This window comes from Podarcis liolepis, assembly GCF_965112155.1.
Source record: "Podarcis liolepis genome assembly, chromosome: 4".
Lineage (NCBI taxonomy): Eukaryota > Metazoa > Chordata > Lepidosauria > Squamata > Lacertidae > Podarcis > Podarcis liolepis.
In genome coordinates this window covers 35,037,710-35,052,460 of record NC_139558.1, presented here as the reverse complement: position 1 = coordinate 35,052,460, position 14,751 = coordinate 35,037,710, and the positions used below count along the sequence as shown (strand labels likewise).

At 43.4% G+C, this 14,751-nt stretch overlaps 1 protein-coding gene across 2 annotated transcripts in view; it reads left to right on the top strand.

The window, feature by feature from the left end:
• SLC9A7 (solute carrier family 9 member A7) overlaps positions 1-14,751 on the top strand; it is a 56,304-nt gene that overhangs the window by 22,454 nt on the left and 19,099 nt on the right. For both annotated transcript variants that reach the window (XM_083501919.1, XM_083501920.1), the window contains exons 2-10: positions 3,006-3,205; positions 4,107-4,184; positions 7,624-7,700; positions 8,090-8,202; positions 10,303-10,408; positions 10,654-10,795; positions 11,700-11,805; positions 13,340-13,428; positions 14,185-14,298. In XM_083501919.1, the coding sequence (XP_083358045.1) occupies positions 3,006-3,205; positions 4,107-4,184; positions 7,624-7,700; positions 8,090-8,202; positions 10,303-10,408; positions 10,654-10,795; positions 11,700-11,805; positions 13,340-13,428; positions 14,185-14,298 (1,025 nt within the window). The remainder of the gene's footprint in view (positions 1-3,005; positions 3,206-4,106; positions 4,185-7,623; positions 7,701-8,089; positions 8,203-10,302; positions 10,409-10,653; positions 10,796-11,699; positions 11,806-13,339; positions 13,429-14,184; positions 14,299-14,751) is intronic.

Sequence of the window (14,751 nt, the reverse complement as noted above, 5' to 3'; positions counted from 1 at the left end):
GAAAGCATCAGGGTGGGGGACCAGGTGTGGCTGTCAACCCAAGGGTTGCCATTCAAAGGAGGTTGTAAGAAATTAAGACCCAAAAGGCTGGGTCCGTTTGAAGTCATACAGCAGGTCAATCCAGTGACTTTCAGGCTCCGGTTACCGAACCACATGAAGCTGCACCCAGTTTTTCACAGGTCGTTGCTGTCACCGTATAGAGGAGACAGTGAGGGGAGGGTCACTAGGGGACCAGCAATGGAGGAGAAGGAACACAGCTACCATGTAGCGGAGATCCTCGATTCCAGGTGGAAGGGAGATCAAGTAGAGTATTTGGTAATGTGGGAAGGGGAACCGGAGTCGGAAAACACCTGGGTTAGGGCAGAGGATGTCAATGACGAGGTTTTAATAGAGACTTTTCATCAGAGGTTCCCACGTAAACCTCAGCCGGTAGCGAGGTTCCGAAGGGAATACTTTGCCACCACCGACGAGGAAGAGGAGTTGGAGGGGTTCCCAGATTCTGAAGAGGAAGAGGATTCAGCTGGCCAGGACGACGATCGATGGAGAGAATTGTTCGAGACGTCAGAAGATGAGGAAGATTCGTTTCGGGGTTTTAGCCCTTCACCTCCCAGGGGGGAGGAATTGGGAGGGGGTGAGGGGGGCCCTGGAGGGGAGGTGGATGTCAGGGAACTGCCATCAGAGCATCAGGTGGTGGAGGGACTCAGGCAGGATGAAAGAGACTCAACTGCTGAAGCAGGGACCAGCAGGGGGAGGAGTGGGTCTCTGAGGGAATGCGAGCAGGAGGGAGGGCTCAGGGAGGCTTCCAGCGAGAACAGTGGGGAGGTATCGGAGTCTCCCATAGGGAGACCCACACCTCGCAGGAAACTGTCACGCCGTGAGTCCAGGAGACGCGTTTCCGTTAAGGAACTTCTTTGCTGGAAACGCTTCCGCAGACAGCCACTGTCGGACTCTACTAGTGACTAGAGCAGACATGTCTGAGGAGCTCCGTCACACACGGAGGTTTGTGGGGTCGCACAAACTCTGAGGGAGCACGTTTTCACGCACAAGCAGCTAATCAAACCCTCACACCCAAGTAGGCAGAACACACCCAACTCTTGGTTAGTACTGAATCCTGCTCTGTTTGCAGTAGTTCTTTACAACTGAACTAAAGTAAGTTTGAGGCTGGACTGGTGGCATGTTGGGTCAGTGGCTATTGGAATAGGTGGAAGAGTAAGAGAAGCTTAGGAAAATCAAACAACCCTACTTCTCAAAATGTGTTTTTAATAGCTCGTTGTGGTGTATAGACTGTGGCCAGTGAGTCACACTTCCATAAGTCAGATTATCCTGTGTTTTTGGGTGTTTATTCAGTAACACAAAATAAGAGCTGGTGATCATGTTTCAGAGTTTCTGTGACTTAATACTTCTTCTTGATGATCTGATTGTTTTTATGTGCTATGTTCCTCCTTTGCTATTTCTGTCTTCCTATCTTCCTCTCTTTGCACCTGTGATACCTTCAGCAGATGGCTCATTTTTCTTAAGGTATCTTTTAGTGAAATAAATAAGAGGCCCATACTTATATTTAGGCTTGTTTTTGTTGCATTGTGTACCCGTTTTTGTGGAGTGGACAATCTTACTTGATGGCTAGCTTCATTTTATTATATTTAATTGTTTTGAAATATATGTGCATCCAAGGATGCAGCATACAGTACCTGAAATTAAGCAGGTATGGTCCTGGTGTGACCCTGGATGAGAGACCTCACCTCAGGAGACAATACTGTGTGTGTGTGTGTGTGTGTGTGTGTGTGTGTGTGTGTAACAGCTTTGTGAATGTGTGTCAGTGTACGTTTCCAAACAGCTATTTAAATCAGTCAGTAGAAGATGAGACTCTTAATCTCAGGTTTGTGAGTTTGAGCCCCACGTTGGGCAATAGATTCCTGCATTGCAGAGGGGGTTGGACTAGACTGCCCTCATGGTCCCTTCCAACTCTACAGTTCTTCTAAATGTTAGGTGGGCAGAGGTGGGTTTGGGCTATACTGAAAGATTGCTAGGTGACTTGCTGTGGGTTGACAGGAGTTTCTCACTCCTGTTTGTTTGACAACAAGAAGGTTCTGCTCTCCCTCCCTGCTAAATGAAAGCATTATAATCTCTGATCTGCAATACAGTGGTGCCTCGCAAGACGAAAAGAATTCGCTCCGCGAGTCTTTTCGTCTTGCGATGTTTTTTGTCTTGCGAAGCACGGTCCGTCGCAACTGCGCCTCTTCAAGCGGCTTTAAAAAAAAGCGCAAGACGTTTTCGTCTTGCGAAGCAAGCCCATAGGGAAATTCGTCTAGCGAAGCAACGCAAAAACAGAAAACCCTTTCGTCTAGCGAGTTTTTCGTCTTGCGAGGCATTCGTCTTGCGAGGCATTCGTCTTGCAGGGCACCACTGTAGATTTGTACTTCTAGAATCAGGTCATGCTGGTGTTCAGTAGGTAACTGGTTCTGACTTCTAAGCTGCCACTTTGCATCCGACTCCCATTTGATGGATTTCAGTGGTTCTAGTAAAAATCAAAGAAGGTCCTATAAGCCTGAGGTGTTCTCAGTGCTTTTGTTGTCATAGTGCTCACCAATGTGCAGTACCATCACCTTTTTCTTCTTCTTTTAACTGCCATTGGCAGCCATTTTGTGCTGCCACCCGCAGCAGATATGAGTTATAGCACCTCATTTTTTAACACACCCCCCCAAAGCATCAGTACAGAGAATACTTCGCTAGTTGGGTCACAGGTCTGAGGCAATATAAAAATCCCTTTAGAAGAACAATGTGCTCGTACTCAATTGCCTGCTTCTTTTTCTTTGTGCATGTTTAATATTAAAGCTAAGTGTTCTTACAGTGGGCCAAGCACACATTGTACCTTTGCATTAGCTACGTAATCAGTCATGTGTCCATCTTTAAAAAACATGGTCAGCTCTAAAATCAACAACAACCTGTTGACATCTGTATATGCCTGATAGGATATAAAACTCAAGACATAACATCTTCTCTTTCAGGGCTCATTGTTGGAGTGATCTTGAGATATGGCATACCTCCCACCAGTGGTCATGATAAACCGTTAAGCTGTTCCCAGGAGGACCGGGCTTACACAACTTTGTTGGTCAATATCAGCGGGAAATTCTTTGAATACACCTTAAAAGGAGAAATAAGTCCTGGAAAAATACACAATGTGGAACAGAATGACATGTTGCGAAAAGTGAGAGCTACCTTTTTGTTAACTGTGGCTGTTTATGAATGCATTTATTTTTGTGCTGGCCTGTTTTCGCAAGTCTCTTTCAGATCTCAGTACGTGTGACAATATGTGATACTTTCATTGTAAGGTTCTGTATTTTGCAATGTTGTTCAGATGTGGTAAGGAGATCCGTTCATCTGGATTCCCTTACCCTTAGCATTTAAGAACGTATGCTTACTGGTTCCTCCAAGACAGTTTGGTAGTTCAAACCATTGACACTGGACTATCCAGAATAATCATTCCCCATTCTTCCTCACCCTGGTCCTGTAAAGTATGTTGCTGGTCTCAGTGCAGCGTGGAGCAGAATATCATGTTGCCCAAGGTTACTTACTCAGTTCAATTCCTTAGAACCTAGATTTTCTTTTTTTGTTCAGCCTGCTGATTTTAAAGCAGCCCTTCACATCCTTAGGCCCCTCAAAACTTGCCACATCCCCAACTAGCATGTCTTATTATGACCAGGGATGGTTGGAGTTGGAGTCTGACAACATCCGAAGACCTAAGGTTGGGAAAGACTGCTGTGAAGGGCAACCAAGCTAGTATCTTTGCCTCTTCTGGAACACCTATATGACCACTTTATTATGTGCCAAATATAATCCTGGTTAGAAAACAAACAAACAAATAAATGTCATGAGAGTGATGGTTTTCTGAATGAACCCTAGACCATGGAACACTTAAAAAGAAAAAGAAAAACCTCTCTGCAGGAAACTGAGCATGTTTATAGCTTATTGGAATGAACCTGCGTTCCCTGATCTCTAGGAAATGATTGGTTTAATATAATGGCATAGGAAATCTGTAGGCAGATGTTTTGAGGATAGTCACCTGGAAACATTGTCTTACAGCTGTTTTTTCTGTGTTTTCTTTAAAGGTAACATTTGATCCAGAAGTGTTTTTCAACATCCTCCTGCCTCCCATTATTTTCCATGCTGGCTATAGCTTGAAAAAGGTAAACCTGAAACATTTTCTGAACAATATTGCTCTGCCGGTGTGGACTTTGGTCCCGAGAGTAGAATACTCAGCTGTTAAAATCTGCCGTATTTTGAGGCAGAGTTAACTAACTCCTACTGGCTTGAATCCAGTGGACCATTCAAGCAAGACCATTCCTGCAGCAGCAGACCATCTATTCTTCCTCCACAAATGCTGAACTGTAGATTTTCATTCTGTGCTGTAGGTTGTTCCTATAGGTCCCCCCAAGAGATTTTTGAAGTTTGTTGGGTTGCATGGAGGAAGGCTGCTTGCAGGGAGTCTTTGTTCTATGCCAGGGATGTCCAACAGGTAGATCGTGATCTGCTGGTAGATCACAGTGTGTCCATGGTAGATCTTGCCCCCCTGAAAGCTCAATAACTTTGGCTCCCTAAAAAAAAACTCAACTTTGGTAGATCACCACCAGTTTTTTTATAGTGGGAGTAGATCTCAGTCTCTTGAAAGTTGGACATGCCTGTTCTATGCCGCGTAGTTTGCATAATACTCTCTGTTCAGCCTTTGGCATAAAGGTCTGTCTCTAATTTATAGGCCTGTAGGGTTGTGCACCAAAAAATGCACCAGACAGACCTATCTGAGGATGATATTCCATAGATGAGGGGCCACTATTAAAGACACTTTCTCTTGCTGCCACACACCATAGCTTTGCTAGTAGGGGCACTATGAGAAGGGCCCCTGTTAATATCAGGGCATGGGTTGGTATCCCAAACCATGTCAGTAAATTATACACACAACCCAGATGGATACAACCTGATCTTCTAACAATCCACATACTCCTATGATCTTTGTTTCCTCCTTAAGAGATAACATGAGCAGATGGGACTCATTAACCCGGGAAGGTAGCCCATCCAAGAGAAGGAAAACTCTGGTCCTAAACCTCAGCTGCCTTGTGGGATACCTTTGGGAGAACTAGATGCTAAGGAGTAAACCCTACACAAATCCAGAGTGGAGTTCCTAAGATGGATGGATGGCGCCTTGTACGCCTCCTTCCAGCAACTCCCACAGCTAAGCTGGTGCCAAATGTATCGCTCTGATTTCCTTTGGACCACATCAGAGAAGCCAAGAGGGGGGTCTTGTTGTCTGGGCAGTCCAGGACCTCCATACACACTTCTCGGGCTTGCTCCCCAGAGAGGTCACTTCTGTGCTGCTAATGCAGTGGCTTGATTTCACCCGCAGAGGCACACTCCATTGTCTCTTTGTGCCAACAATCTGTGTTCAGGTAAGCAAGCTTCTCAAGCATTTATGGTACTGTAAGACTAAACAACAACAACAAAAATAGATGCACTAAGTTGCTGATTGTTTTGAGAGCTCACTATAGTTAATGGTTGCTGAAGCCTTAATGGCTGCATTTAGTTCATGTTGGAAATTGGCTGTGGGCGACACATTACAAGCCAAGCAGGGTGTGAGAGGAGTTGAAGGAATAGGTTTCTTGTTCTGTTTCACCAAGGCATTCTTATGGATTTGCTCTAGTGAATTTGGGCCAGGAATGTAGCTCACTGAATTACAGCAATTATATCTTATGCTGAATGGGGCTAACTGCCTCCCATGTCCAAGGTATATGTCCGTGTTGCTTTCTGCTTCACCCAGCCCAGCATTGGGTCTCCTTAACGTCCTTTCTGATGGAACCATTTCTAAACAAAATTCTTTCCTCTAATCAGTTTCATAGCATGGATCTCACTTTCACACCAAATCTTTTTCTTAGGAATTCTCAGTCTGTAGCTAGCAGAAACTATGCTCCCTGGAGTACATGCTACATCATCTTCTGCTCAGAAGGCTTAGGCAGTGGTTCTCAACCTGTGGGTCCCCAGATGTTGTTGGACTGCAACTCCCATCATCCCTGAGCTCTGGCCTTGCTAGCTAGGGGTGATGGGAGTTGTAGTTCAACAACATCTGGGGACCCACAGGTTGAGAAAGCCTGGCATAGAGGGACCTAGATGGTGTCCTCAAAAACTGCTGCCTTTTGTTATGGATTGTTTATTATCCACTGAAACATGCACCTGAAAAAAAGCAACTTTTTGTTCCTTTTATTTATTTGACTGTGATTCTTTGCATTGCTTACGCTTATTGACTTCTTGGTTAAATAAACCTGTGAGCTGGAGGGAGCCGTGTTTAATCTTGCCCTTATTAATAACCTCTGCCCTCTTAGCCAAGTCCCTGAGAGGTAATATGCTAGCCCTCCAGGCTCATTGGGTGGTTAGAGATGGGAATCTGGCAGAGTTTCACTGGGTACCCCAATTAAATCTCTTTCCCATGCACCCACATACTTAAAAACCAAACGTGCTGTTTAGCCTAGGGGATGGTGACAGCTACTCTATTGTGTTTGTCCAACTTGCTGTAGTGGTAGGCCTGATCCGCAGTAGATGGCTCCATGTGGGCTTTAACCATCAACCCACTGGGTGTTGCTTAGGTTATTAGCTGAGGGTGTGTTGCAGCAACCTCTAATCACATAGGGGCTACCCTTTCCAAGTTGAGCTGCGTGTACCCTTCTTTCCCTACAAGAGCTGAAGAGCCCGTAAAGTGTTTCTTGGAACGCTAGGAGAGAAGCATTAAGCTTCCTCTAAGAGTGGTCTCTTGCTGAGGAAGCTTTTCAAAGCACTGCTTGGGCTAGATGGATCCTGTCTGGAGAGTTGTCTGATGGAGCAACGAAGAAGTTCTCCACCAAACTTCTTCCTGCTCTTGCTCAAACTCAAGGCATTTAAACAACGCCTTTGTAAATCCACACTGTACAGAATGGCACAGCTTCCATACTTGCCTTGTCTCTTCCACACCTCTGTCTGGGGTTCTGTGCATGATTCCCTAAGGCACTGGGGTTTTGAGCCTTGATTTGATGGCCAGCCTGAGCCATTTATACCCAAAGTACGTGGAATCAAAATATGACTCGGACAAGACTAATAACAATCTCCCCAATACTTATTTATTAAAAGATTATGCCACTTGCTGTAACAAAAATCTCTAAGCTGCTCACAATAAAAACACAACATCCAGTGAATTTTCCTAAAAATGAGAGAAAAAGAAAATGCAGCTGTATCTCATAAATAAAATTAAACAGTACAGGAAAGAAATTTGTTAAGAGGCGTTTAAGGATCATTACTGACTTTGCCTCATGAATTGCTCAAAGGAGAGCATTCCATAGAGTGGGTGCTATTATCAAGAAAGCCCGCTTATTCATTGTCACCAAGTAACAAACTGCTTGTTGTGGAACAATGAGCAGGGTCTCCTCAGAAGATCTTAAAAGCTTTTGAAATGTTCCCTATATTTCAGAATGATCGCACAGGAGAGTTGGAATTTTTCTGTTCTCAGAATAGAATGTGACTTAACTAGAGCACTGAGAGTGTTGCATTCTTTGGAGTTAGAGAAGCATTGCTTCTATATGGCTGCGCCTAACCCATTTTCCCCCTCTACAGAGGCACTTCTTCAGAAACTTGGGGTCTATTCTGGTTTATGCTTTCCTAGGAACTGCAGTCTCTTGTTTCATCATTGGGTAAGTTGAGTTTTGAGATACCATTTAGTCTCGTGGGATGTAATTTTGGCATCTCTTTATCATCCATTGTTGTGCCTTAGCTTGTCCAGCAAGTTCAGTGAGAATATCTTGGATGCTGTAATCTCTTACCTCTCAAATAATCATGTATACACTGGGTTGCGTGTTTGTCATCAGTAATAAAGTCAGTTCAAAGAGAAACTCACGCTATTCTCTTGACAGCAATGTATTTTTAAACTTATTTTAATAGTTTATTCTAAAATTTGTCATGATGAAGGGCAGGTAATTTTTAAAAACGATAAATTAAAATATTGTACATTTAAAAAATAAATATAATCTAGAACAATCTGGTTTAAATGCTTCACTGAATTCTTCTTTCTTTTTCCTCCCAGGAATCTTATGTATGGTGTTGTAAAACTAATGAAGCTTGTGGGGCAGCTCTCTGATAAGTTTTACTACACAGATTGTCTCCTTTTTGGAGCCATTATATCTGCTACTGATCCAGGTATAGACTTCAGTTTTAAAAAATCATTGGGTTTTTGATTACACCTTTTTTTCCTTTTTACTGTTGTTGTTTATAGGATGAGAAGAAATAGCGTTAGGCAATTGTGTCTGATCTTTCCCGTGTCACAGAAATGTCTTTCCCCCTTCTATAAGGCGTAAGAATTGGAAGATTAAAGTATAAACTCATTACAAAAATCTATAGGAGAAGTGTGGTTGATGGCATTATTATTTTTAAATGCAGTATACATTTCCTGTCTGGGAGCCTTAAAAGATGGGGTAAAATGGCTAAGAAAAATGAAAAATGCACAAGGAGTTTTGCAGTGTGGCTGTCTGCCAAAAACAGTCCTGCAGAGGTAGTGATACAAGCATTTCCTTATCTCTCCCCAACCATAGTTTGTATAGACCTGGGTGGAGGGGGACCTCTTCTGTATCCCTAACAATGTGGGAATCTGCTTGTATGGATTCTTTCCACGCTGTCAGACAAGCATGAGGAGACCTATGCAGGAGGAGCGAGTGGCATTCATGGCCCTTTGTGGAAACTGAGGCAGTTTATAAATAACCTCGTCATGGCCTCCTCTGACACTTGTTCTGGGGCTTTTTATGGGCTGTGGGAGAGGATTGGAGGGGGGGGGGTGGAAAGAAGCAGGAACATTATCTTTCCCCCTCATATTTGTGCCAATATTATAGGGTGCATTGTGCATCAAATTATGCCTGCTGCCATGCCTGCATTCCATTCTAAGACAAAATTGCAGACTTTGGGGAGGGGGCAATGCTATCTTGTCTTGTCCCCTCCCCCATTACCATCACCCCCTACCATGCCGTTGGGTTTAACACAGAACTTTGTGGCGAATTCTGGAGAACTCAAACGTTTGTTCGTGGCTTTTTGGTTGGTCCTAATAAGGCCTTGGGACACGGGTGGTGCTGTGGGTTAAACCACAGAGCCTAGGACTTGCCGATCAGAAGGTCAGCGGTTCGAATCCCCGCAACGGGGTGAGCTCCCGTTGCTCGGTCCCTGCTCCTGCCAACCTAGCAGTTTGAAAGCACGTCAAAGTGCAAGTAGATAAATAGGTACTGCTCCGGCGGGAAGCTAAATGGCGTTTCCGTGTGCTGCTCTGGTTCTCCAGAAGCGGCTTAGTCATGCTGGCCACATGACCTGGAAGCTGTACCGGCTCCCTCGGCTAATAAAGCGAGATGAGTGCCACAACCCCAGAGTCGGCCACAACTGGACCGAATGATCAGGGGTCCCTTTACCTTTAATAAGACCTTAGTGTAGTTTTTGGGGTGTCCCGTCCCCCCCTCTGCAATGAACCAACATGGCTATGCATATTTTAAATCTAGGGCAGAGGAAAGGTGCACTATTGCAGAGGCAATACCCCCTTGTGGCAACAGTAAGTGTTTACCATGTACTCAGTGAGATAATGCCAGATGTCTCCACATGAGGTCGTTTGCTGACTAAATGTTCCCCATGTGGGAACTGACAAGGTACTGAGTTGCCTTGTGATAACTTGAGCACATTCAAAGTGAATGTAGGAACTGGGCCTTGGATAGATGTTTAGGAGACCCGGTACTTTTGTGTGTGTGACTGTACTCATGAGTAGAGATGTTAAATTCTTGAGAATAATCTTTTGGATAATATTCTTGAATATTATTGTTTATTGAGGTGTGTACATTTAAAGCAGTGTGTAGACGACACAGAATTTACAGTTTGTGGAGAATATTCTCCAGAGAATTTTCTAGCAGATAATATTCTTGAGAATATTCTCCGGAGAATATTTTCACCTCACGTCACTACTCAAGAGTATTGAGTACTATCACCTCCTTTTCTGCTGCCCATAGCAGCCATTTTGTCCTGACATTCGCAGCATCTACGGCAAGATAAAAATACTGGGACCTCTTTTTTTAAAAAAAAAGAAGTAGTACTGATTAGACCTTTCACCAACTGCCAACCTATATTAAATACCTTTGGTTTCATGGTTGTGTTATAGCTTGATAACATTCACTGCATATGAAGTCGGCAGAGAGCTGTTTCTTTCCTGCTCAAAATCACATATACAATAAGACCAATTTTTAGTGCCTTGTTCTTCTCTTTTCCCAATTGTAGTCACTGTACTGGCAATTTTTAACGAACTTCATGCTGATGTTGACCTCTATGCACTGCTGTTTGGAGAGAGTGTTCTGAACGATGCCGTTGCTATTGTACTATCTTCGTAAGTAAAAAAAAAAGAGTTTGTGATGTGTTATGTGAAAGACCATTAATACAAAATGAACCAATTCCTGATAGTCTTGTAAATCAGACTTGGAAAGACCGCTGTATTTGCATTTGCCTTGAGATCATTTGTGTGTGGTTGGGATGATAGATGGGAAAGATGCAGCTCCTAAGATAACTAAAGGAGGAAGAATTGTGTGGGATAAATATTTTGCTCATTGCTGCTTCTTGTCCCCTCTGTTGCAGTTCTATTGTGGCGTATCAGCCCACGGGAGGAAACATCCATGCTTTTGATGCAGCTGCCTTTTTTAAATCTGTTGGTGTTTTCCTTGGAATATTTAGCGGCTCATTCATGATGGGAGTAGTGACAGGAGTTGTGACAGCTCTGATATCCTTTTTCTGTTGAATGCTCCCAGGTTTTTTGTGTGTTTTTTTGCAGATGCCCACTCACTTTTGACTTCATTCTCTGGTGAAAGCAGCATTTCCTCTTATCTGCTACAATCTTCAGGTCTTCTGACTGTAGAATCATAGAGGGCGTCATGCCATTAAAAAAAACAAAAAACACTTTACTAGAAAACTGGCACTGAAATATAGACAACTTTGTTTTACAGGTAGATCAGTCTGGAGGTACAGTAGTCATCTGCAGGCGAAATCTCCCATCCTAAGAATGCTGGAATAGGGATGAGGGGGGAAAGGCAAGCAGGCAAACTGCGAAGCAAGACAGCCGTGAGATTGGAAGCCAGGAAGGTTGACAAGCAGAGACTCCCTAGAGCAGTGATGGCCAAACTTGGCCCTCCAGCTGTTTTGGGACTACAACTCCCATCATCCCTAGCTAACAGGGAAGATGGAAATTGTAGTCCCAAAACAGCTGGAGGGCCAAGTTTGGCCATCACTGCCCTAGAGGGAGACAAGGAAGCCAAACTGATGTGATCAGAATTTGGCTGCTGCCTAGATCAGGTGTGGGGAATCGTTGGCCTTCCATATGTTACTGAACTACAACTTGCAGGAGCCCCCCAGCAAGCACAGCCAAGGGCCAGGGATGATACGAGTTGTAGTATCATGTAGCAACATTTGGAGAGAGCCAAAGGTTCCTTATGCCCGGCTTAGGTGAATACCCAGCTCTAAGCATTTATAACTTGGCCAGGTCAAGGAGAATCTGTGGTCTGCATTTGGAGCTACAGTACCATCACATGAGTACTGACTCATCACATTCAACCCTTTGGGAAGAGTTCTAATAGCTGCAGAAAATATCTAACGCTGTGAATTTTGCGATTCCTTAACACAATAATCACGTAACAAAGTTCACAAAACTGCATTGCTTCCCCTTACTGGAGACTGCACTCTTTTTTCTGATGTCTTGGAGTACATTCTTGCTGGCTGAAGCTTGTGGCTTTACAGGTAAGATGTTTTGATATATTAACAGGCTCTGGAATGAATAGATTTTGTGCTTATACAGTAATTGGTATTATTATTATTGGCAACATATTAGGTACTCATGTTGTCACCTTTCAAATTACACTTGTGCTGATGTTACGAAGTTGCATAGTATGCATAATATAAATGCATAATATGAATTTGATTTCTGGCGTAATCTATTTGGCAAAATGTAACATGGAAACGAGTGATGAACATATGATAGTTAGTACTTTATCTTTTGGCCCTGGAAACTCGATTGCCTTCACATTGTAGATGTCCTGACATATATCTCCTTGTAGAAGTCGTGTGTTTTTCCTGGACATGGAACTCCTTTTAATGACCGGAGCTGTTAACATGTCCTCTTTGTAGATCTTTTTTCACAAATGGCTTTTCTAATGTATTTTGCAATGTGAAGACTTCATTGCTGCAATGTCAACAGATGACTGGGTGGTTGGAGTGCTCTTTATTTATTTTTATTTAATATAGGATTTTTATAGGTCCACACCAGGTTTGGATCCAGTGGGTTTTTGACTTTGTGGTATGGCATGAGGATCTGTTCTTCAGTCTGCTTTTGATACCCCCCATCAGTTTAAAAAAGGATTGCAATGTAGCATGGAGTCAGGGGCCTGCTTTTCACAAAACACTGGGTGGCAAAGAGCAAAACCACGGCTTTTTGGATTCCCAGCTGTAGATTTTATTCTCATTGCCTTTATAGCAGAGAGATTCACAACACATAAACCTTAAGAGGAGCCAAGGGAGTGGATGCCTTGTGTTCATTGTTGTTGAAAGGAGCAGAAAGCCTAGAAGAAAACAGACTTGTGTTTTCATAGAATTGTAGATTTAGAAGGGACCCTGAGGGTCATCTAGTCCAACCCCTGCAATGCAGGAATATGCAGCAGTCCCATACAGGGATTGAACCTGCAACCTTGGCATTCTCCGCATCATGCTCTAACCAACCGAGCCTTCCAGGTTTTACTTGCATTTCTCCAATATAAATAGCTGATTTGCTGGCCATCCAGTTCTTGGCCAGTGCTGATAAAGTTCACGCAAAGCCCTTGCATGCCAAGCCCATTTGGGGTTGATCTCTCCATATAAACATACCCAAGAGAGACTCTCTTAATCTTGCAAACCCTTAAGAAATATGAGGCACAACCCTGGGATTTGTTCCTGGCAACAGGACTGAATCATGGAGTATATATCTGCCTGCCTGCCTTTGGAAGAGTGCAGAATGATTTCCCTCACCTAAAAATTAACAGAACCTGGTCCCTGCACCCATGGGATTATGGGACTACCTTTCCAGTACAGATGGCAAAGCGTTGATGCAGAATTAAGCCCCGTTACTTCTCATTGGAACACAGGGCAGGCTCACTGGAAAAGATAACCCACAGAGATAGCAAGTATATATCAGAATGTAATGCTTCAGGATTTAAAGAAGATTGATATGAATACTAAGCCAGAAAAGAGATGATGTCTGCATTTAACCTAATGCTGCTTCTTGTTCTGTTTCTCTTGGCAGGCGTGGTATCTGTCCTGTTCTGTGGAATCACACAAGCTCACTATACGTACAATAATCTGTCTGTTGAGTCAAGAAGCCGAACCAAGCAGGTGAAAGAATGTCTTCTTAGTTTTGCTTTCTCTCTCTCTCTCTCTATATATATATAATAACGCATGCTCCTCTTCATTCCTTTTGAATGAAGGCTGCTGATACCTGGTAGAAATGGTTAATCTCACAGTTGATGAATGATTGATTAGGTGAAATGCACAATTGGGAGGGTCTTATGTACTCCTGCACTTGCAAGTCTGATTAGTACAATCTAGAGAAAGTATTTTGGACAGTAATATGAAAAGTGTGTGTTGAGAAATTAACAGTAGTTGCTTTCATTGCTTTTTTTTTACCACACTAATAAGAGTGCATTAAAAGCTTGTGGCGGCTTCTTCTTCTTCTTCTTCTTCTTCTTCTTCTTCTTCTTTAAAATCTTTTAGTACCTTGGATTTTCTCCCAAACCAGAAAACTACACAAGCAAATATACAGTTGCCTGTCTCTGTGCTTTCGCACACTTCTCGGGCAGATAATTAAAACAAAAAAACAAGGTGTGCCCACAGCTATCTGCATGCCCCTTTGGTATTTAATTGGGAACTGTAGTTTACTGCCAAGCTGCAATTCCCAGCACCCTCAGCAAACTACCATTTCCATGATTTTATGGCAGAGGGAGTGAAATGTGCTTTACAATGTATGTTGTGCACGCTGCTTTAGATGGTTTGTTCAGAATAGGCTGCTCTGAAAAGCATGTGTTCCTATATTGCGTTGAATTCAGTTGGCAGACTTCATGTTTTTTCTCCCTTCCCTAACTTCCTTTCCAGCTCTTTGAAGTGCTGCACTTCCTGGCTGAGAACTTCATATTTTCTTATATGGGCTTAGCACTCTTCACTTTCCAGAAGCATATATTCAGCCCCATTTTCATCATTGGAGCTTTCGTATCCTTTATTGGGTTCTTCTGCATTATAACATGTTTCTCGGCGGTGTTGCACTTCTGAGAAGCCAGTCTTGAAAGGGGAGGGGCAGATCTTTGGAGCAGCTGAGCTAAAGGAACTAAAACTGGACGAGAAAGGGGGAAGCCCTGTTTCCCCCAACAGGTACCTGTGCACCTATAGGGAGAAAACAGGCCTTTAGCACCTTGTGTGTCTAGTAGTACTTTCCAGCAAATGCCATGGTAAGAATACCGCTCTCTCAACTAGGCTGACTTCTGGGGCTTAGAGCCAGGGATCCTGAGGTGCAAATAACAAGTAAGAATTAGATATTTGCAGAGGAAAATAGGAAGGTGAGGGAAGAGGTATGACCTTCCCATTAGCCAGTTCTCGCTGCACTTGAGGAACAAACACATACACAGAAACCATGTCTTCCTTGTAACCCGAAGCTCTGCTCTCTGA